Here is a 22649-nt window from a genome sequence, read left to right on the forward strand (position 1 = left end):
ATGCTCAACCCATAGCCCACGGGCTAGATGGGTCTCGGATACATCTGATGTGGCCGTGAAATCAAACCTAATTTTGTGAAAATGAAGTAAGCGCCACATTTCCAGTCCACTTAAGTAACTACCGATGCACTTCCATATCACTTGAGTAATCTGCGGCACATTATCAGATCATTTGAGTGACTCGCGGCATATTTATAGAGCACTTGAGTGACCCGTGGCGTATTTATAGAGCACTTCAGCAATCCGCGGCAAATTTTTAGATCACTTTTGTTATCAGAGGTACAGTTTTCAGATCACTTAAGTGACTTGCGGCACAGTTCTAGACCACTTAAGTGAATTGCTGCACAGTTCTAGACCACTTAAGTGAATTGCTGCACAGTTCTAGACCACTTAAGTGAATTGCTGCGCAGTTCCAGATTCCGTTTAATATTCCCGCGGCGTATACCACGACCTATCACTTGAGTGACTGGCGGACAGTTCCAAACAAATCAAGTGTCCCGCTGCACATTCCCTCGATAAAGTTACCCGTGGCATGTGTGCAGCTCATCGTGGTATATTCCGATATTACCTGAATGACCCCAGGCATATTTACAGGTGATCATGGCATATTCACAGATTACTTGAATGACCCCAGACATATTTACAGATAACTTGAGTGACCTAAGGCAGAGTTCCAGAGTACTTAATCGTGACCCACGACACTTCTATAAATCACTTAATTGAAATGCGGCACAGTTCCAAATCATTTAATTAAGTGGCCCATTATAAGTTTTCAAATTATTCCGCACTCTGCTAATGGTTGAACACCCTTGCATACGGCTGGAATTTTGTTAGAAATTTATTGTAGTGTAGAAATAGAACGGCCCAACACTTGGAATGCCGTTGAGAAAGATGTTCGTTCAGATAAAAACAAACTGGCTTGATTCCTCTCTCACGCGGCACCCATTTCTTCATGCACCTGAGGTCAATTAATCCATTTCCAGCAGAAAGAGAGTCAATAATTCTGATTAAACTGAAGTGTCTGATAAACCAGTCCTCACTGACATTGAAAAGTAAGGTATTGGAGGAATGTTTTGTAAGGTTTTTAACTGCGTTGATAAAATGTGATTCGAGGTTTTTCTTTGAGGCGTCTTGAATTTCAACATCCTTAGCTGTATTTCAAATGTTATTTAGTTTTGGCCTTGAGGCAATGGCTACACTATAGTTTCAACGATTTAGGTGGTTTCACCCCAGGGCCTATGAGTTTCTGTAATGTACCAGAGGGCACAGTTTAACAGTTGGGATTCCTGATAACGACGAAACGTTGGAATTCCTTCAATTAGAGTCATAAACGTCAGTATTCGGATAACTGGATTTGATAGGTGCTAACCAGCTCGGAACGCGATAGAAATACAGTCAAACTCTGACATCGAAGACTTCTCGGAATTTTGTCGCTATAACCGAGGTTGATATTTTCATGACTTTTCTAAGTATGGAAAATATAGTACAGTATATTACATGCAAGAATATGCTATGCATGAATCTTCCATTCTATGTTATTATAGGCATTATTGACTATGAACAAGTTTGATTATTGATTATGATAAATAGTTCACTTTTGAATACTAGAAATGAAAGCCACATCAATAGAGACCAATCACTTCTAGAAGTACTACTGATATCCGTATGTAAAATTAATTGATACTAAACAATGAGCAAGTTCAACGTTAAACATGAAAAAAAAATACATCGTTACGTACCAATAGGAGAACAAACACATTTCTTCCATGTTTTGGACTTCAATTCTAAGAATTTCTCGGCAAAAAACTCCATAAAACCGAAACAAAAATGCCGAAGAATATGTCGTTATATCGGAGGTCGTTGCGTTTCGTTTAATTTATAAGCAATATTCGTGAGCATTATTTTCTACGGAATCAGCTGCAGCCCACAGTTAATGTCGTTACAGCCGACGTCGTTATAACCGAGTTTGTCTGTACTACTTATAAGTAGAAATGAATTACTTTTTTGGGTTAGGTAATACAAGACCGACGTAAGTTGGAGCTCTTTCCACCTCCTTTGCTCTTGTTGCCGGTTCATTTTGAATTCGACTCTTTTGTCTACAACAGCGAGTAACTACCGCTATAAGGAACATTTTCACTGTTTGCTACTGATGAAGGAACTTCATGTAGTTTGTAATGTATAATGTCTACAATATCGTGTTATATACTACAAAGTAACATCTACGATAGATGTTACTTTGAATGAAGAATCTCTTTCTTCTGGTTTGATCAAAATGATCCTAGACAGTGGATACGACGTCTTCCGGTAAAAATAAATGCACCATACGGTTCACATTTTCGATACGCAGCGTAACAAGTGAACTTTGGATTTAGAGCACTGTTTCGTTTCTCAGCAGTGCGCAGAAATGCTTTATTACAGTCTTCCGCATCTCATCCAGGCGTGCATTGAAGCACAAAGGAGGTCGAACACAAGTGAATATTTTTTCCATAACATATATAGATAATGTTAACTTTTAATATTCTGTGATAATTTACGCGTATAAATATGCTCTTTCTCTGGCAAAAATTTCATAGTGCAACGTGTTCAAAAGGTGATTCTAAGTTCATTTTTATTTTTTGGTAGGGTATTTGGATTTCCAACATTTACATGATACAGTATGCTCAAGTGCGTTGAGTTCGAAAGAATCTCTCCTCCCATATCAGTGCCTCAAATGAAGGTGAAAGAATGGCGATAGAGTACTCCAAAATTGACCAACTGACAAGTCGTACTCGAGAATGAAGATTTCGAGAGTTTACGAGAAACAGCAAACATTCAAAAGCGGGAGGAGGGAATGAGCAGTACCCTGTGTATATTTGCTTTTGAATACATTTTTATGCCAGCGCATTCTTATCGACGAAGCAATTGAAAAAAATGCAACTGAATCACCATTCAGCTCATTATAACATCAAATAATGCAGTTTGAACTTTCATGATCAAAATAATGAATCACCTAATTGCATAAACTATTCAAATTTTTTTCAATTTCTTGAAATACGGCACATATAGCAGTTGATTTATTTATAATCTGAGATTGCAGATATTGCTATAATACGGCACATATACGTTATTCTATGTCATCTATAAGAGCCTCAACACTTTTTACATTACTACGGTTTTGTTTAGCACGATTCTCAGCGTCAAATTAGTTGTTGAGCCTTGAAAAACAAAGCGGCACTATGTACAGTAATGATTTTCTTGTCGCCCACGTGACACAGGCTACTCAGAGCATTGCTCAAGGGTATATGTCTCAATGAATATGTATGACAATCATGGGAACGGTCATGGGAGTGGATGAGCTTAAATGGCTCTTTTGTCTGAAGCGCTGCTGCCCATCCTTATCGATAATGGCTAGGGGGTTTTGTTTCCGCAATATCCTCCGAGAATTCTGGATTCTATCTCTATTCTTTCTTCTAATATATCAAGTATTACGTTGTCCTATGCTTAGATTAATATACTTAATACGAGTGTGGAAAATTCGAGTGTAAAAGCTATCGTTAGGTTAGAAATTAATAAATAATAATAAAAAACTTAAAATGTCTATATAGGGGAGGATTGAGTAATCAAATCAATCAATATATATATACATACAGTGAAACCTCGTTAAGTCGTTACTCCGGTTAAGTCGTCATTTTTCTTCGGTGCCGTCTCTAGCTTTCATAGATAACAATTTTATTAAACCGTCTTTAACTGGTCGCTAATTTCGGTTAACTCGTCATTATGGAAAAGTTTGAGAGAAAAGGAAGAGATCATTTCTATGTATCCTTTGAAAGAAAGAGCTTGGTAACAGCAGTGCCCTCTTAACGTATGGACCCACCCGAGCAGGGCCCGGGGGCCCTCAAGAGTAAAGGAGCCTCACGGAAATGAGATCTAGTTACGAATTTCTAGAATTTATCTGGTAGGGGCTCAGAAAAATCTCTTGGCCCGGGGGCCCACGATGCTTTTGAGACGGCCCTGGGTAACAGCACTGGAATATGTTCAAAAGTGACCATAAAAGTTTTACGTACCAAAACGAAACAGCTCTAGTAACGGAAGTTATATTGAGAAAGTTCATTTACTGACTGAAGAAAAAGTAGTTTTAGAAACTTCAGAGACTTCGACTGGGCCCTATTTCTGCATGGGGTCCCCACTAATTTAAGGTTTCGAATTTAAACAAAATATATTTCTTAAAAAACCAGACATTTTTCTCCAAGTTGAAGCCTTCCAATGTCTGCTTTGCCCTGCCCAGGACACTCTCCTCTCAAGTAAAAATTGCCTTTCCCCCCGGGTTCGAGCAAATAGTAATTTTTTCTTCGATGATTCTCTTCTAATGAATTTTCCACCCGAAGGAATTTTTTTCGATGAATTTTTCAGTCGGTAAATGTTTTCTTCAATGAATTTCTCAATCAGGGAATTAAATATATTGTCAGGTAAGCTTTCTCCGGATCCTAGACGTGACGACTATACCTTCAGAAACCTCTTCTCACAATGATCCGCAGTCTCAAAACGTAACAATTCACACGTCTACGCACTGCCGATGGGGGGGGGGGATGACCACCAGGATTGTGCGCTGAGAAAAGTCATAAATACATGAATAAATGTAAGAACAGAACCTCTTAGATCCTAAAATCTATAGAATGCATATTCTTCCATCTTGCCTACCACGTACATGAGGCAGTACAAGAGATACGATACAAGGGGTGTTGATGAATACGGTGAACATTATAGTAATAGTTTCAAGATAACATCAAAAACCAACATCAGATATCTCTATGATCAGCTAATAAATACATTATTAATGCTATCGAATCTCAAATAACACACATAAGGGGGATTCCGCCTCGTGCCCACACTTTAAATTGATGGATCGGTTATTGTTTCATCCCAAGCATAGCTTATTGTAGAAAAGCTCAGCACACAAAGGGCATCCATCGGCATCCCGGCTGAAGGGCGTGGTACATTTTTCGGGCCCGTTTAAAAAAAAAATACAGGGGCCGCGCGAGATGAATTGATGAATTTTATACGGAATTCGTGTTCATTATGTCAGTAGGAGCTACACGATCTGGATTAATGATCCGTAGGGAACGATTAATTTAGGAATTAATTCCGTTATTTCGCTAATTAAAAGAAAGATTATATCGTTATCGAGTACAAGGTGTCGCTGCATTAGCTCCTTTTTGATACGCTTACGTGCCGAAAATTGGTAAACTTTCAAGGAGTGGGGGCCTAAAGGGTACGGAAGGAGCTATTATTTGAAAATTTACAAATAATACGGCTATTTTTCTTGGTGTAGAAGCCATATATGTAACGTTTTGAGGCCATTTACACGTTTATTAAAGTGTGTTGATCAGCATTACTCGATTGAGATACGGTGGAAAATTTATGAGTGGACGCTTGTTCCTCATAAGTTCGGGCACTCGGAAAATATTAATTTTTGAGGCAATTATATATACAGTATACTTCGAGGCAGAGGCATAACCAGGGAGAGGAGGAATGTGAACCCATGTTCAAAATATAAAAGACAGCCATTTTGTGGGCCCTAAGAACTTGTGGGCACGCGCACCGTTTGTCCATGCGAGAAAAATCCCCTAGGTAGACACCACAATGGGTTCAGCGACAAATTGAATAGCAGTGAAAGTAGTTGTGTTGTGAGGGTTCCATAAATTTCCTATCCCCATGGTTGTGAACCACGGCTGTTTTCCATGAGATTCCTTGAATATGTATGCAACTATGAGAGTTTCCTGAAATGCGGGTATTTATGCAAGGGTTCCGTGGATTATTGATATCGTTTCAAGGGCCTCCTACAACGTGAATATAATTTCAGAGATTCTTTGGGAAACGAATATTGTTCAAGACAATGGTTACCTGGACTATGTGAATATTATTTATAAGTTACCTTAAGACTTCAAGGGAAACTCGGACTTTAGTATCTTTAACCTATTCGCGAGCACCGCGGAATGAAAACCTAAAAGTGTTTGATGGTTGTGTTTGGTTTCGTAACTGAAGAGTGTTGATGGACTGTCTAATTAAATACCCCATACCATTTGCATTCAAGTCACCATTACATTGATTTGAGTTTGAGCACATACGTATTAGAGTTGCTATGTGGTTATTTTTGTCTTTATGATGATAAACGTAGACCATAAGGATTCTTAACATTTTGTGTTGCATGGACCAACACCACCTATAGAACAAGGCCGCCACAGGAAGCTTGTGACGTCAATGAAGAAGGCCATTTCTCCTATTGTCATTGGATATACTGCAAATAAAAAGTAAATATATCGCATGCGTCGACCTGCTATATCCAATGGCAATAGGCGAAATGACCTTCTTCAGTGACGTCACGAGCTTCGTGCGGAGGCCTTGTTCTACAGGTGGTGTTGCATGGATCCGTTGTGTCAATAAAATGAAGATTGCAGACCCCTTTTGGCTATAAAATGAAGATCACAGACCCATTGTGCATCTAAAGAGAAGGATTGGGTTGATAAAATGGTGGCCACGGACCCCTTTTGCCTGTAAACTAAACGTCATTGCTTCTAAAATGGCCACAGACACCCCTATTCTTCTAGAATGAAGACTTAAGCCTATAAAAAAATGAAGAAATGGTAATTTTTTTGCCTCTAAAATGAAAACTCGTGCCTAACAAATATAGGCAACGGACTTGTGCCAATAAAAAGTATACCATGGACCCCTTTATCTAGAGAAAAAAAAAACACGCCAACACTTAAAAGCTATTATCAATTCACAAAAATTTATCAGACAACAAAAGTATATTAATATTTATGAATTTATATGAACGGTAATAAATATTCACGACATAAATTTCTCAAATTTTTTTGGACTTGAGTAAAAATCGATCAATCATTCTCGACCTCAGACACCGATTTCTATTCTCACATACTTCTAATAGCAATGAAGCGTAGACTGCAACCAGACAACGTTTTATGTACAATTGAAATGAATAAAAAAAATGCGTAGAAAATTCATTTGTATAAGTAGAAGAAAATTTTAAGAGTATCTCTTGCACCACTCGGAATGACATGCAACTCTCTTTCTCAATGTCTGTGTTGCAGAACTTGTTTGATAAGGGGGTGGGAAAAAAAAAAGTGCGACAGCGGAACACGTGCCACCAAAGCCATCATCTACAATCCATTAAGAACATTGTCGGAACACATGTTGGGTTCGGCACAGTTTCGTGTGTGCTCACGGCTTAAGCTTACGCAAAGAAGAACAACAAGTAGTTGTAGCAGTAGTAGTAAAAAGATAGAGGCCAGAGGACTATCTCGAGAATGGCAGTTTTTAACAGATGGAGGCTCTTCTTGAATGTCAATGTCAAGCTGTTGCGTATTTCCGAGACACTATTATACACACGAGAAGGGAGATTACTTCTTGTAAATCCTTTCCTACTTTGGCATGAAGTATTATGTAGGGCTACCGCTGACTTTCCGACACTTCCAAGCATTTATCTTAAATGCTTCAGAAAAATACCGAATTCTCATGTCAGAACGATCAAATTGATGGACTTCTTCACTTATGTCGTCGCCTTGATGGAAAGATGAAAGATGCTAACTTACTTAACGTTAACTGGTCTTATTACAGCATTCCCCTACGGTGGCCTGCATTAGCCGGGAAACAGCAGGGGGGAAGGGGCTGCATTCTGGAATACAGTAGACTCTCGACTATCGGGACCGTCCAATAATCCATTTTTTTTTCTTTTTTCAAGCATAAAAGAGGAAAACATACCACTTCATGTCTGTGCCCAGAATTTTATACACAGTGCACATCGCTTAATGTAATTACAGCGGGATTCGAAGTTTCTGATAACAATAACCAATTGATAACTATAACCGAAAGAAATCCGAAAGCAAACATGAAGGCCATACCTCTAGTTCAATCGAACCGGATGTATTAAACGGGAAAAGCTCAGTTTTTTTTTATTCTGCACAACTGGTTGCAAAATGTTCAATCGCACCGTTTTCTTGTTCCATATTGTTCTGAAACACGATATTTTTGCTTTATAAGCTGAAAAATCCTACGTTTATTATTTTTACTCAGTCGTTATGAGCAGTTTGAATGGAATAACCTAATGTTTTTTTGAAATTATGTTTTTTTTTTTGCAATGCACGGTACCTTCCATAGATGACGTGAGAAAACTTTTCTTCTAAGTAACTGTGGAAACTGATCGAAACTGACCAAGTATTAATGTAAGGGATTTTTTTTTACATTACATGTGTCTCCACTAAAGACGGACCAAAAGTAACTTCATGCGTAAGTGCATTATAGCGGTTGCTGCTGCCCAAACAGGGAATTATGGACCGAATAGGAAAACGATTGTCGACAAGGAAAGGTTGCACTTCTTGAATTCCTACATAGGATTCAGGTTAGTAATGATAATTTATAGAGAAAGAAAGTCTGACGTCCGAATACGCAAAAAACATTTTTTGACGAAACAAAAAATTGATAATATTAACCAAAATCCTGATAACTATAAATTAATTTTCTCCCATGTTATGATACCTGCCAATGCCGTACTTTGCAAAAATCATAAAAATACATGAATGATAACCACCAATTGACCGTGATACTAATAAGCGTCATCTACTGTGCTATTCGACTGGACTTCCAATTTCTTCTGGCAATTTCGACAATCCTTCATACCCTAGTCTGATACACGCCGGATTAGAAAGATTCTATCCTACTCGTATTTTCCTGCATGCCGAGTCCGAAATCCAGATTCTTAAATGTCTGGAATCTGAGAATATCGATTGAATTTGTTGTTTTGAACCCCCCTTGTGTTGCTTATCTGCATTTTAAATCTTCATAATTATTCTTTTGCTTCACGAACTACATTCAAACAAATCGAAATTAATGTTTGCTTTTGCAACCATAACTCTTTAACCATTAAAAATGTTAGATGCTAAGCATATATGAGTTCTAATTAATTAGAAGAGATGAATGGAAAAAAAATTAGGAGACGGCGAAGTATTTTGGTATATATTATTTCATCATGGGTTTAAAATTTGAATAATTGGAGCACAAAATAAAACTATTTGGCTGCTGAAATACAGGGTGTCCCATAAATTCGTGAATAGTTTAAAAAATTCATAAAAATTGGAGGTATATACATATTTGAATACGGTTTACAAAAAAGTTTCTGGAAATTTTTCTGGCACAGAAAAAAGAGAAATAGTTCGCATTTCTGTCAGTAGAAGACGCTGCACGATAACAATTCGCTGGAAATATATAAATCAGAGTCCTATATAAAATGCAGGATATACTAATGACGGCTCATTTCTGAATTTTTCTGCTGCTGTCGCTTACATGCGGTTTCCGTTGTGATGTTGACACTGGCGGACAAAGCACTATTGGAGAAGTTGTTTTTGTTTTACTATAGTCATAGTTCGTCGGCTGAAACTTTAAGAGCGTTTCGGCCACAGAAGATATGGAAGAGAGGCTCGGTTCCACCATTCTACGATTTGCTTCCGTGATTTTCAGCCATTTTTGACGCCCCCCCCCCCCTCAGCGAAATTTCGTCAGCAGCTTAGAATATTTCATATCTTCATAAAGGGGTGGTTGATGACGTAAGCAACCTTCAAAACCCCTCTCCCCCCTGTCATCAAAAGTCAGCAAATCCAAACCCCCCCCCCGTCGATCCTGACGTCATGCTTGAATGACCCCCTAACAATATTTACATAATATTCTTGACGTAGGTTATAGCTATGACATTACGAATGCCAGTAGACCGGAGGAATCACTGCGTTAAAAGAAATTTCGTTATAAAGGAAAAAAATACATAAATTTTTAAACGGTCCCCGTTCTCTAACTTCCGGTTAGAAAGTTGTTGCCCTATATATCCTGAGACAAAGGGAAAAAAAATTCAATATTTCTAAGTGCAACATTCGCTAAGATATTCGAATTCAAAAATCGGAGAAAAGTTATGAAGGAACAGCCAAAGCTAACGGGCACAACGCTCCTTCTCCTCATTAATGCTGTTGTCCTTTACCAACTTTTATCCGATTTTTGAATTGGAATACTTCAGGGAATATTGCACTGAGAAACTTGGAACTTTCTATGTTGGCCTCAGAAGAGGCCGGGCAACAACTTTCTAATGAGAAGTTAGAGGGACCGTACAAAAATTTAGATTTTTTTTTATTTTGCTACACGCTGTACTTTTACTCCCTGAACTGCTACAGAGAAATTTTTGAATGCCATTTTTTTAGCACTTTTTTGAATTCAAAGTATACCTCTCCGATAGACGGTTGATGAGATAAAGACCGCAGAATCGTGTCTCATAGAACACCCTGTATACTTGAAAAAATATGTATTTTTCGTAAAAAATACTTGATATCCCTAATTAAAAATCGTGATAATCGTAATAAGTTTGAAGGAGTTTTGACATAATGCCTTGGTTTTTAGTTCATCGCACACTCAGAACTGTTTAAAATAAAATTGGAAAATATCATATACAGATATTTTATAAAATTCTTGGAATATCACCTTGAAAAAGTAAAAATAAAAACAGAAACATTCAGAAAACGCATTCAAATATTTTATTTTCAAATTGAGATCCTTGAAGTCATTTTACATAATTGGCAATAACTTCGCTTCTACTTATTATACAGTTGAAAACAAAACAGTCTTGGATTTTTGAGAATAACTATTGTTTCAAATGAACACATGAAACAATTCCGAAAATTTTGACGAAATTCATCATTTGAATGAGGGCAGAGGCCTTTAAAAACACCTGCTCCCGAGAAAATATATGATGTTTTTCTTTGTATATTAATTAATAATCAATGTGTAACGCATGCCATCTAGCTTCCGAAATGATCAATAATGGAAGAAATTAAATATTTCTTCATCACCTGTTAGATGTTTCATTGTACAACACTTGAAGAGAAAATATAAATCCATATAGCACGTCAATGCTATCAAAATGTTAGAAATCAAAACTTAAAATGTGTTAGAAAAATAATGAAACTATGTATAATCAGAACTCGCAATTATGATTGTAGGAAAAAATCCATTGAAAAACATTCTAAAAATTTCCCACGTCTCTGAAATATTACTAATTTCATAGAAATCGCCGAATCTTATGATAGAAGAGACGTAATAAATTCTAAAAATCTTTGTTATATTCCTCTAGATACTGCCTAAAAGTATTTCGTAGTTGCTCGCAGATTATTAAATGATTGAAGACCATACGTATATATGTATACTCATAAAAAAAATAATACTAATAATAGCAACGGCTGCTATTACTGAAGACTTTAGACGGCGTAGTCAATGATTTACGAATTTCAGACGCACCCAACAGTAAGAAGCCTATAATCCAGAACATAAGAAGCTCCTACTAATAGCTTTTAGCTTGTAATTTATGTCTCTATCTTATCAAGAAATAACGAAGGTAATTCCAGAAGCATCGCATTTATTTCACAGAGAAATCTCTTTCCATCGAGACCTATTTAATGGATCTAATGTAAAAATAACGATGGAATCATTTCTTTTATTATGGATTCGATACAAAAACTAATCAATTGAGTCCCGAGAGAACTCTAAATTTTTTGTTGTTTTTTTATTTTTTTATGATGCATGATACATAAGAAATCGGTGATTACTGCTAAGTGCGATAGCTGTGATAAAGGTCTTCTATACGAGCTTCTTGTAACACTCTATTAATAATTATTATAATAACTCTCCACGCTTGATAAGTTTGAAATAGCTTCGTAATTAGTCATTTTTTTATCTCTTTTTAGTAAGAAATAAAATCTGTATATTTTCTGTAGAAAAATTGGGGAGGGGGGGGGGGTGATTCATTATGCATATGTTACGGTAAATGCGATAAATTGGTTATTATTATTAATAATCGGTTATTATGCGTACTTACCTATCTCGGTAGGTATTGCAATTACTTTTACAAGCTAAGTTTGATAAATTAATCACTTTTTCTGTGGCGAATATGCATAATAACTAAATGTCGTTGGTGAATTTGATAAATCATTGAAATTATTTTATCGCATTCATCTGTTATTATGCATGGGAAAATTTGATAAATATGAAAAAAAAATTGCAAATGAGTCAGGTGTGAGTGATGAATATAGTCGGACCGCGATGTAATGATAACAAATTTTACGATCGTACCCCGATATAAAGTATAATGATACAATACACATATGAATTGTCATTTATATACGCAGTGTCTCACAATTGACTGACGGTTTTCAGAAAGAGAGGGAAAGACAAAGAAACGGTGACAGATATTAAAGTCATTCTTGCGGAATATAAGTGCGAAGTCAGAAATTTCAGATACGCCATTCATGTTGCAAGGGGTTGTGCAGTTATTAAAATAAAATAAAATGAAAATAACTTTTTATACGGACACCAAGTTATTAAGTTCCAAAATGCAATATTCATTCAATATTCACAGTGAAATCTGAATTGAAATCTGAGAGAACCCGCGAAAAGTCTGGAAAGAAGAGTTTTCCTTTATTTTGTTGTTGTTGTTTCACTACTTTTCTCCCATTGTTGAATTCAAATATCTCTGCCAATATTGCACTTTGAAACGTGGGAATATTTTTTTTTTGTTGGCATCAGGAGAAACAGGGCAACAACTTTGTAATTGGGTTTTTGGGCACAGGGTATCTGTTGAAAAAGTTTTTTTTTAATAACTAGAGGTTGAAAAGGCCCACTTAAGTGAACTATAGTTCGTCCGCGGGCTACTTAAACGGTTTTTAAATGTACCGCACATCACTTAGGTGATCTGAAAATGTGCGGCTTGGTTCGTTCTTACAAAATTAAGTTTAAGATCGTGGGCCACATCAAATGACTCCGAGGGCCACGTTTGGCCCACGCATCATGGGTTGTGCATGTATGGGCTAGTTAATCGTGGGAGGGTATAAAGAACTGTTTGGTTGCTGGTACACCGTCTTAGTCGACATCAGTTTTTTCCCCCGCCAAGTCGTTTCTGTTGTGTTCAACCTCTGCATTGCAAGACAAATTTTAGAACGGTAAAGTAGCACTGTAGACGATTAACATGGCCGCAACAATGTGCTTGGTCAGCCGGGGTGAGCACACATTTTGGCACCAACATTCTGATCCGACGCCAGAACATGAGACCCGCCTGATCCCATCTACGTATGAAAAATATAATTAGACGTGTCGAAAACTGCATCGGCAGGTTATTTTGTCATTGTGAGAGTAGCCATATAGTTGGACCTAACCGAGAAAATACTGTGGGAAATTTCGATCATAAATACGAAACATTGCCGATTCTAGCCAAAAAAAAACTTACCAGTTGTCGGTGAAATTGCAAATTATTGCGGTAAATGTGATACATTTAGTGATTATGTATAAACACTTACCATTTTGGTAAGTTTGATACATTTCACTATATCACTTGTACGGCGATTGCGCATGATACCGAAGAGTCGTTAATAAACATTATAAATCGTACTACATTCATCTAAGTATATACTAACGTTTCAATAAAAAAGTAAACCAGATGAACATTTTCACTCAAAAAACAGTTGAAAGCATTTCTAAATCCAGAAATTTGTTGGGAAAACACCATAAAAACGGAAACAAAAGCGTTAAGAAATAGACGTTATATCCGAGATCGTTGAATTATCATCGATGTCATAAGCAAGGCTTTTTATGGTAGTATTTAATTATATAGGAATAATTATTACCTATTACCTCATCCCATAATTATTTACGGGCATCAGCTGGGATAGTAAGTTATTGACGTTATAGCCAAGGTATAGGATGTTGGACTGTACAGTTCAACTCTGTTATAACGATCTCGGTTGTAACGACGCCTAGGTAGTAACGCCAATAATTGGCGATTGCGACTAATTCCCGTAGAGGATAAATGTTCATAAATCTTGCTTATGACGTCAAAGAAAACGCAACAAACTCTGATTGTAACTGCATATTTTTTGTTGTCATTCCATATCATCTGTCATAATTAGGGATTGTTTTTGCCAAGTATACGAGACATTTCGTAATTTTGTTCTCCTCGACCATTTATTAATAAATATTTTCCGTCTTTTCTACGAAACTTGCTTATTTAATTAGAATCCTTACTGAAATCGTGAAGACAATTTACGTAATTTATGAAGTATATTACAATAAATATAAGTATAAATAAAAAATTATGATATAACATAAATTCTCATATACAGAGTCGACCCCGCTTAAACGGATAAAATTTTAATGCACCCCCCCCCCGCCGCATAATTTATAACTTTAACAACTCCCCCTTCCCGCTTAATCGAATATTATGATTCACGCGTCCACTGTTAATACATATCAACCACTATACACATAAATGAAACATTTAGAGTTGATGAACGATTTGTTACTAGGTTAAGATAAATACATTTGAGAGTAGGTACTGGCCTCCAAGTATTCAAGTTGATTTTTTTACGCACATTTGATTACTTTATTTTCGTTCTTCATTAACCCTGTAGAGGGCGCTAACTTTCCTAATGAAAAGTAAAAACATTAGGTATTGTGATTGTTTATTGTAATACAATATAATGTTCATTGCTTTTTAAGTCTATTCCATCCGAGAAACTTCATTAAGATCGATCCTCCTGTACTGACGTTGTAAAATGATAATTTAATTTTTCCGCGCATAATCGGATACCCACTTATATGGATATTGCGTTGCTAGAATCGTTGTTATCCGATAAATCGGGTCCGACCGTATTTGCCATGTTGAGTTTTTTCCTCCGTGAAACATATTTCAAATCACTATATGTTCGTGGTAACGCTGCATTTCTCGCCAAGAGGCATTTGCTGTATAAGGAGTAATTCATAGTTTCGCCTACGATTGGCAACATTTTCAGTGAGAATAGGCGATGCCCCATATTTATGATATTAATTCTCCGTACGTTTTCTCCATCAAATATGACCACCTTGATAATAATGAAAAAATCAACTCCATGCACAAAATTTGTTTGCATCTGTTTGAAAATTTCCATTAAAACATATCTTTGAAGCATCAACACCAGTTGTTACGACACCTTGGTTATAACGGCAAAATTTCGCGGTGATCTCCGATGTCGTTAAAACCGACTTCGACTATATACATATGTCTTTTTTTATTTCTCTTCTTTGACCCTTGGTATCTGTTTACCTCATCAACGAAGGTTTCTCTTTGAGGATTCAACGCGCACCTCCATCAGTAAATCACTAGATTATGATGCGATAACACTTTTTTAACACAGCTTTCTCTTTTCTTCAAGAAAGGTAAAAAAAAACTCGCCCTAGAAAATTCTGTGATTTGGGAACATCACAGGGTAGTGTCTTGATAGCTTAGATAATAATAATGAACACAGGTGACACTTTTTATGTGTTTGGGTGAGAGAAGTTTAGAATACACACACACACGATAACGGCGCATCCTTTTTACGTCTTATTTGTTCGTCTGGATGATGGAACGGCATTTCAATTACAAGCCACGAAAATTCAAAGAGGCTATTTTTTGAACTTTTTTGTTTGATTATTTATTTTTGTATGCATAATTTTTAATTTAAAAACATCGCTTTCGAGCTAAATTGATGCTAAATAGTGTTATATTTCATCAATCAATTTTTTTATTATGTTACACACGTTTGTGATTATAAGAAATAATCACAAATTTTTTCTCTCTTCTTTTTTTAATTTTGTGATGGAAATTACATTTATTATGTTAGTTTTTCTGAATGAGTTTCTCATGTTATCCGACACACGTTTTTCATTTTGTAGCATTTTGATATACAGATGAACCCGCTTATAACGAGCCCGGAAAAAGTGGGAAACTGGATTTAACGGGAAAAATTTACAAATACAAATACAACGCCACAACAGGCAAATTGCCCAACGTGGTGGCTGACTTAAGAACATCATGTATCCCCGAGCCATTTTTTGGAGGCCCTACCTACTACTGCTACACCACACATGCACCCCGCCCACACCCCCCCCCCCCCCCCCCGCGGAACCCCCAACGAAGCGGTACATGCGGGAATGTGCGTGTACGTGTAGTGAAACCTGCAAATTTATACATTTTGTTTGGTACAGTGCCAATTGAATAGCAACCCTAAGACTTTCAGCAAGTATGTTCTTCGTGGCAGCTCGGAATTAACGAAGAACTTAAAAATGGAATTTGAAAAAAAAGCGAGGAAATGTGCAAATTGATGCAGAGTAGGAAACGCAAGATGTTTTTGAAGAGTTTCTTATACCGTTCTCTTACTATGCAGATGATAATGCACATGTTGATGAAGGTTGAATGTCAACCAAATAGGGTTCGCCCAAAAAGACGAATAAGCATTGAAAGTTAAGATAATATACAGACGAATCAGAATTTTTAAAAATGGTTAATTAGCTTACGGCCCTTTTGCTTGGCTTAAAATGCATACCCATTTTTTAAAATTGAAAATGGTGCTATAGCAAAAATTTAACAAATCAACCATAAGGTTGCTGGAGAATTTTAAAATATATATGAATAAATTAGAAACAATAAATATTTAACTCGTACGTGCTATAAGCACCTAATTTCCGAAATTCAATTTTTGGACTTGAAAACGAATAAGCAGATCTAACGAGCTTCTCGCAGTTCTGTCTATATTGGCAAATTCCTGGTGAATTAATAAGTGAAGTTTTCTATTAGCGCCGATTCCTAATGTTTGCTATGCCAGCTGGAGTTCAAGCCCACCTTTGTGCAGTTGGGGGGCTGATGTGCTAGCAGCTATCTACTTCGACGAAATAGGAACTCACTTTACTGTACCAAAAGAAGTTTAGAGTTGTTACGACTTCGATACCTGCTCAATCCTTGTCAGAATATTTTCTGACACAGGCATGGCTCCACGACGGTCACAACATTGCTTCCGCAGGAGGTTCTAACTCTGAGATGTGATCACACTAATCTCTCGATGAGATTAATTAAAAGACAAACCCATTAGGAATTCACTATAAGCTGTAAGTCCCGGTCTAATTAGACGTTATGCTATAATTAAGATAGACTGAGATAACTACATAACTACTTGCATTACAAACACGCTAAGAAAAGTAGTCCATTTTCAACATCTTGCAAATTGTTCAAGCGTTTATATAACCCGCATTTATAGGAAGTAACATTATTTATGTTCATGATGTACGGAATCAGTGATCTGTAGTTACTGATTCGTCCTATTCCTTGGCGGAAACGGGACAACCGGGAAATCAAAAGAAGCAAGCACCGCTATTGGTTGAAACACCTAGCCCTGTTAAAATGAAGTTTCGTATATTACCGCGGTGGTGCTTAAAAACTTAATTGAGGAGTTTTGCAGCGCCAACACTATTGCGGTGTGTCACCATTTTTGCTTTCATAAATCAGTATCCCTACTAAATTGACTATGATCATATAATCTTTTTACATCTCAAATTTAAATTAAAATTCATTCAAATTTTTGTGTGTGATTAAATTTTTTCAACTACTCGGAATTGTTCCTGGTAATATTTTAACAAGTATTTCTTAACAAAAAAAGGGAAATTACATAATAGAGAAGTTGTTGTGGATACACAGCAGCTGTTAGGGTGCACCATAAATTGATACACAGTTTAAAAATTCATAAATATTGAATTAATTCGTGTATTTCAAGGGTGCTCCACCTTTACGGGAGTCAGGGCCACCTCATATGTTTGAAAACGTGACGCGGGCCACTTAATTGATATGGAACAGCACCACAAATCCCTAACATGATCTGCAAATTTGCCGAGATCCGCTCAAGTTATCTGAAACTGCATCGAGGGTCATTTAACTACTCTGAAATTGTGCCGCAGGTCACTTAAGTGAATCTGTTAACGGGCCGCTAGCTGCTTGAGTGATCTGGAACTGTACCGCTGGTAACTTGAATGATATAGCATTGCACCTCAGGTCTCTCAAGAGCTCTGTAACTGTGTCGCGGGTCACTCAAGTCATATGTAAATATGCTGTGGGTTCTCTCGAGTGATCTTGAAATGTACCGCGGACCACTTGAGTAATGTGAAACAGCACCGGTGGTCACTTAAGTTATCTATAAATGTACAACTTAGTTCATTTTCACAAAATTATGTTTTAGGTCTAGGGCCACAACAGAAGAATGCGAGGGCCATCCGAGTCCTATAAAATGCAGGGTTAACAGCTCATTTCTGAATTTCTTCGGTTACTGGCGCTTACATGAGGTTTTACTTATGATGGTGACATTGGTGGATACAGCACTACTGGCAAAGCTGTTTCAACTTAGCCACGAATCTCCGGCTGAAACTTTACGAAATTTTCGGACACAGAAGAGATTGAAGAAAGGTTCGGGCCTGAAATTCCCATGATTTATTTTTGAGCAGCGTCCTCTATTGACAAAAATTTGAAAATTAAACGTTATCAGCTTTACCACTGGCACATTGTACTCGTTCTTATATGAGTATGTGTCTACCAACGATTTTTTTTTTAATATTGAATATTTTAAGTTTTCTCCCTTATTATGATCTTTTAGAGCGCATACTACATTTGTACTTTGGACATGACGTTGGACTGGACTTTGGTTTACTCAAATACGCTCATGCTTTACACATACATGTACAAACTTGTCTTTCTCCTTCACACCGCCTCAGAAACCCTATTTGTAAATCGTCAGACAGTCTCATTGGGCTGGGAAACGACGAAATAAATGAAATTCTGTTCTGTACATAATTTGTATAAATGAATTGATATTATTTTTCTCGTGTTCCACAGACAAATATTATGTGGGAAAATATTATGTAAGGAAGATAATAAGTTATTGAGATATTCATTAAAACAATTTAATATGATAATTTTTGCAGCAATTGAAATTTTTTTTTTTTTTTTTTTGGAAAAAAAAGTATTTCTGTAGGGCAGGGGATTGCGCAACCGTTTCATTCCGTGGGCCCGAAACTTGCATGTTAGGTAATCATGTAACCCGCATTTTATGGGACATTTCCTTAATTTTGGACGTTCTAACTTTTTAATAAAATTTCCCGTTCCCTCTCATTTCCAACGAGGCTTAATTGAACTTTTAAAATCAAAAATTAAGATTCATAGCTTAATCAAAATAAACTATGGCCGGCCGGATTGGTAGTGCTCGCGGGCTGATGTTCGCCCACGGGCTGTAGTTTGGAGACCACTGTTATAATGATTAATACTCTTTAAGCTATACTAGAAGTGCAAAAATATAACAGTATATGGAGGGGTAAAGTTAAAAATACATATTTTGTTGAAGACTCACCTCTTATTGCTGAGGCGGCTCGGTCAAGATTCGCAACATTAACCCTCACGACACTCGAATTAAGTCTCAGGTTATTTTCAGAAACTTCTCGAACCATGAATATTCGCGTATCTCTTTCACGCACGTCACTGTAACAGATGTTAGGGTCCCCGAATCCATCCACCATCACAGTATTATCGGCGAGAGCCATGTTTCCTTTCAGCACTCTTTTCACGCGTATCTTGCCTCTGTACACGTCAGACCTAGTCCTGTATATCTTCTCGACAGTACCAGTGAACACCATATTAGCGACTTCTTCGCGTTTCTCCAGTGCAGGCTCGTGACACTGAGACCTTCTCCGTCTGGCCGACACCTCATCGTGTAACAAACACATTAGAAGTAGAAAATAAATTATTCTGAAAACCATGTTGAGATATTTTTCGATTTCACACGTACTTTTATGAGCTAAAACTTTTGTAGATTCACCATCAAGTCATTTTAGACTCTTCTTCATTCTCCACTACGTGTATCCATAACACACGGAAAGTGTCCTCACTCAGTCACGACTGAGTATCCGCTACGAATTCAAAATTTACATTTTTCTATATTTTTTTACAGCCCGAAAAATGAATATAAAATCATCAGTTTCGGACAAAACGTGAACTTTCCGACCCGAGGGATGCAAATAAAATCATTCAGTTCATTAATTCGTGTCGAAACGTCTTCCAAGAGCTCATTTAAATCGCAGGTGTTAGTGCGACGAAACGGTCTCACGTGCCCAGGATGTTCGCGGATCGCTCGAAAAAAGTGCCTTGGGGTGAAGCCCAATCCCAGTCTGAGAGAAGAACCCGATTTCGAGTCTTTCTCGCCCGCCCACGACCTTCGGCAAAGGGAAGGACCCACCAGATTGGATCTCATTCAAGACACACCTCCGAATAGAAGGACCTCGTGTTGTAAGAGAGAGAGAGAGAGAGAGACCGTCTTCTCCCATCGCATCATCGCATCGCTCTTAGGAGACACTGGGTGGGAAAAATATAGAATAGGATATTGTGGAAGAGAGGAGAGAGAATGATAAAATAAATACTGAGAGACGACTAAACTTCAGGTCGTAACTTCATAACATACGCGGGAATTCTTTCAAAAACAGACACCGTGAAATTCAATGGGGCCTCCATAAAGGTTATAAGAAACGTTGGGAGAGAGAGATGAAATTTTCTCACTAATTTGTGAAACTTTTACAATGGCTATTCACATACACGTACAGCATGGAAGTCTTTCCATATTTCCCTTATTATGTGAATTTTTAAAAATACGTGGGAGGGGGGGATACTATGTGAAGAATTTAAATTTCATTCAAACATTGTCATCAAAATATCCATGAGTTATACGCCTACAACGAATTTTAATAGAACTTCTTTTTTTTCCACACGAAAATTTGCTTTTCGATATGAATGGTATATTTATTAAGAAAGATTTTCTTTCTTTTTTTCTTCAGTCCAAGAGATCAAGGAAACATATTTTGTGTATATCATGCTGAGGTGCACTCGGAAAGAAAAATCCTCTGCTCTTCGACGGGACTCGAACCCATGTCCTCTTGCAAACCGAGCAAGCATGCTATCATCTACACCACTGGAGACACGACCCTGCCTTCCTTATTTTATGCACTGCGGCAAGAGGAACTGAAGTAGAGGCATTAGTAGCCTCTCTTAACTTCAACAAATAGCCTTCCAGGTAAGACGGTCGAGAGATATAGACGGATTTTCTCTCAGCCCAAAGTATTTCCAAGTGCACCTCGGCATAATATCTAGAAAATATATGTTTTACTTGCATTATTTTTTACTTTATAATTAATTGCAAGTAATAGCATAAAATTATTTTCTAAACCCAGTTTATTGCCATATAATGACAACATTTACAACAACTGAATCTCCGAAGTAGTTGTTGGGTCTGAACTTTATGTATTTAATATGGAAACGGATGAGTATTACGTAGGCCTTCACAAATGATAAAAATAATAATAAAATCGTATTTAAAAATATTTAAAAAAACTTGAAGAAAACTTGAATATTTAAAAGGAACTTCAACAGTAGATAACAGGAAAATGGGGAGATATTCGAAGGATCTTTTTCTAACGGGAACGTTTCCACTTTTTTTCGAAATGAACTTTTCAACGGTTTCTGAATATTTTGGATGAGTTCTGTCGGATTAATGCTGTAAATACTGTCCTCTCCGCCAATAAACTTATATAATTGTTTTATTTATAATTCCAAATAATTTAAAATTATAATTAATTAATTAATTAATTTTAAGTTATCTCTCATTTATGCGTCGGTGCAAGGGAACAAGGAAAAATACTCCATATAAGTGAATAGCATTATTATGCTGTATCTTTGACAGGGAGTCAGAGTTTTGGCGTTCATGCAGAACCCATTCTTGCCTGTGGCGAAATAATCCCAGCTTGGGAATTTATGGAAAATTTCTGACCTTTGAAATACGAGGGTTAAATATCTTTTATAATTTGCGTGTTTCTATAAGAGAAATTTACCAAGTATCTCTTTTATAGTATAATCAGAATTGCAATGATTATTATCCCTTGATTTATAGCCTACTGTGATTCCAAATACCCACTGACGCCTCAGTGCCAAATGGAGCCTATCTATTGAATCTTGATTGCGTACGATCCTATTATTTAGAACTACTCAAAAATAAACGAGTAGAATTACGTTGTTTTTTTTTTTGCCGTTCTAGATCTTTTTAAGGCACTGCGATAATATTAACAGGAAGCCACAGAACGACTACGGCCTAAATTGGTCTGGACGTTTCGGTATTGCATTCGGAAAATGATCAGGGTGTGATTACAATCACGATTACGTACAAAATTCCTCTTCCCTCCCCTACCCCCACTTGTACGAGGATTATATGAACTATCACCACCTTCGAAAGACTCCCAGTAACGATCTCGTGAAACAGCACGCTTCAAATTTACGGCCTAAAGAGGCAGCAACTCGCGATGATAATAACCGTGGCGATACCCGTGTTTGTGTGCTTCGGTATAGAATGACATAACCTCATAATTTGAACGAAGGAAATATGGGTAGTGCATGTGTAGGCATGTGTAGGTATATGTTTCTCTACCTGTAATAACAAGCAGCTACTCATCACTGATATATTTATTCCCGACTCCTCTCTCACTTTCCATTCTCTCGATCACGAAGAGCAGGTAATGATCGTGGCCTGGTTGGTGCTTTTAGATGCCGCGCCTATTACCAGCGGCATCTGATACTGGTAAAAAAAACGGTGAACGCAGAGGCGGCGAAAAAAATAGCGATTTTGGAGTCATTAAAACTAAATGCTTCCTAATTTGATGAGGAGAACCTCTTTTCTTTCACGTGCACAGGCTGGCTCTAACTA

General features: G+C 37.1%; 1 protein-coding gene across 2 annotated transcripts in view; it reads right to left on the minus strand.

Annotated features, from left to right (window-relative positions):
• The window catches only part of LOC149088156 (agrin-like), a 98914-nt gene extending 78778 nt beyond the window's left edge, over positions 1-20136 (minus strand). The window contains exon 1 of one of the 2 annotated variants that reach the window (XM_089245014.1): positions 19260-20136. In XM_089245014.1, coding sequence (XP_089101140.1) covers positions 19260-19665 — 406 coding nt within the window. In that variant the 5' untranslated portion in view covers positions 19666-20136. The remainder of the gene's footprint in view (positions 1-19259) is intronic. The other variant, XM_089245005.1, reaches the window with a different exon arrangement.
• Positions 20137-22649: the final 2513 nt, after the last annotated feature.

The sequence above is a fragment of the Pholcus phalangioides genome, unplaced genomic scaffold (genome assembly GCF_987345545.1).
Source record: "Pholcus phalangioides strain wild (caught in Gottingen) unplaced genomic scaffold, Ppha-v1.0 ptg000003l_1, whole genome shotgun sequence".
Classification (NCBI taxonomy): domain Eukaryota; kingdom Metazoa; phylum Arthropoda; class Arachnida; order Araneae; family Pholcidae; genus Pholcus; species Pholcus phalangioides.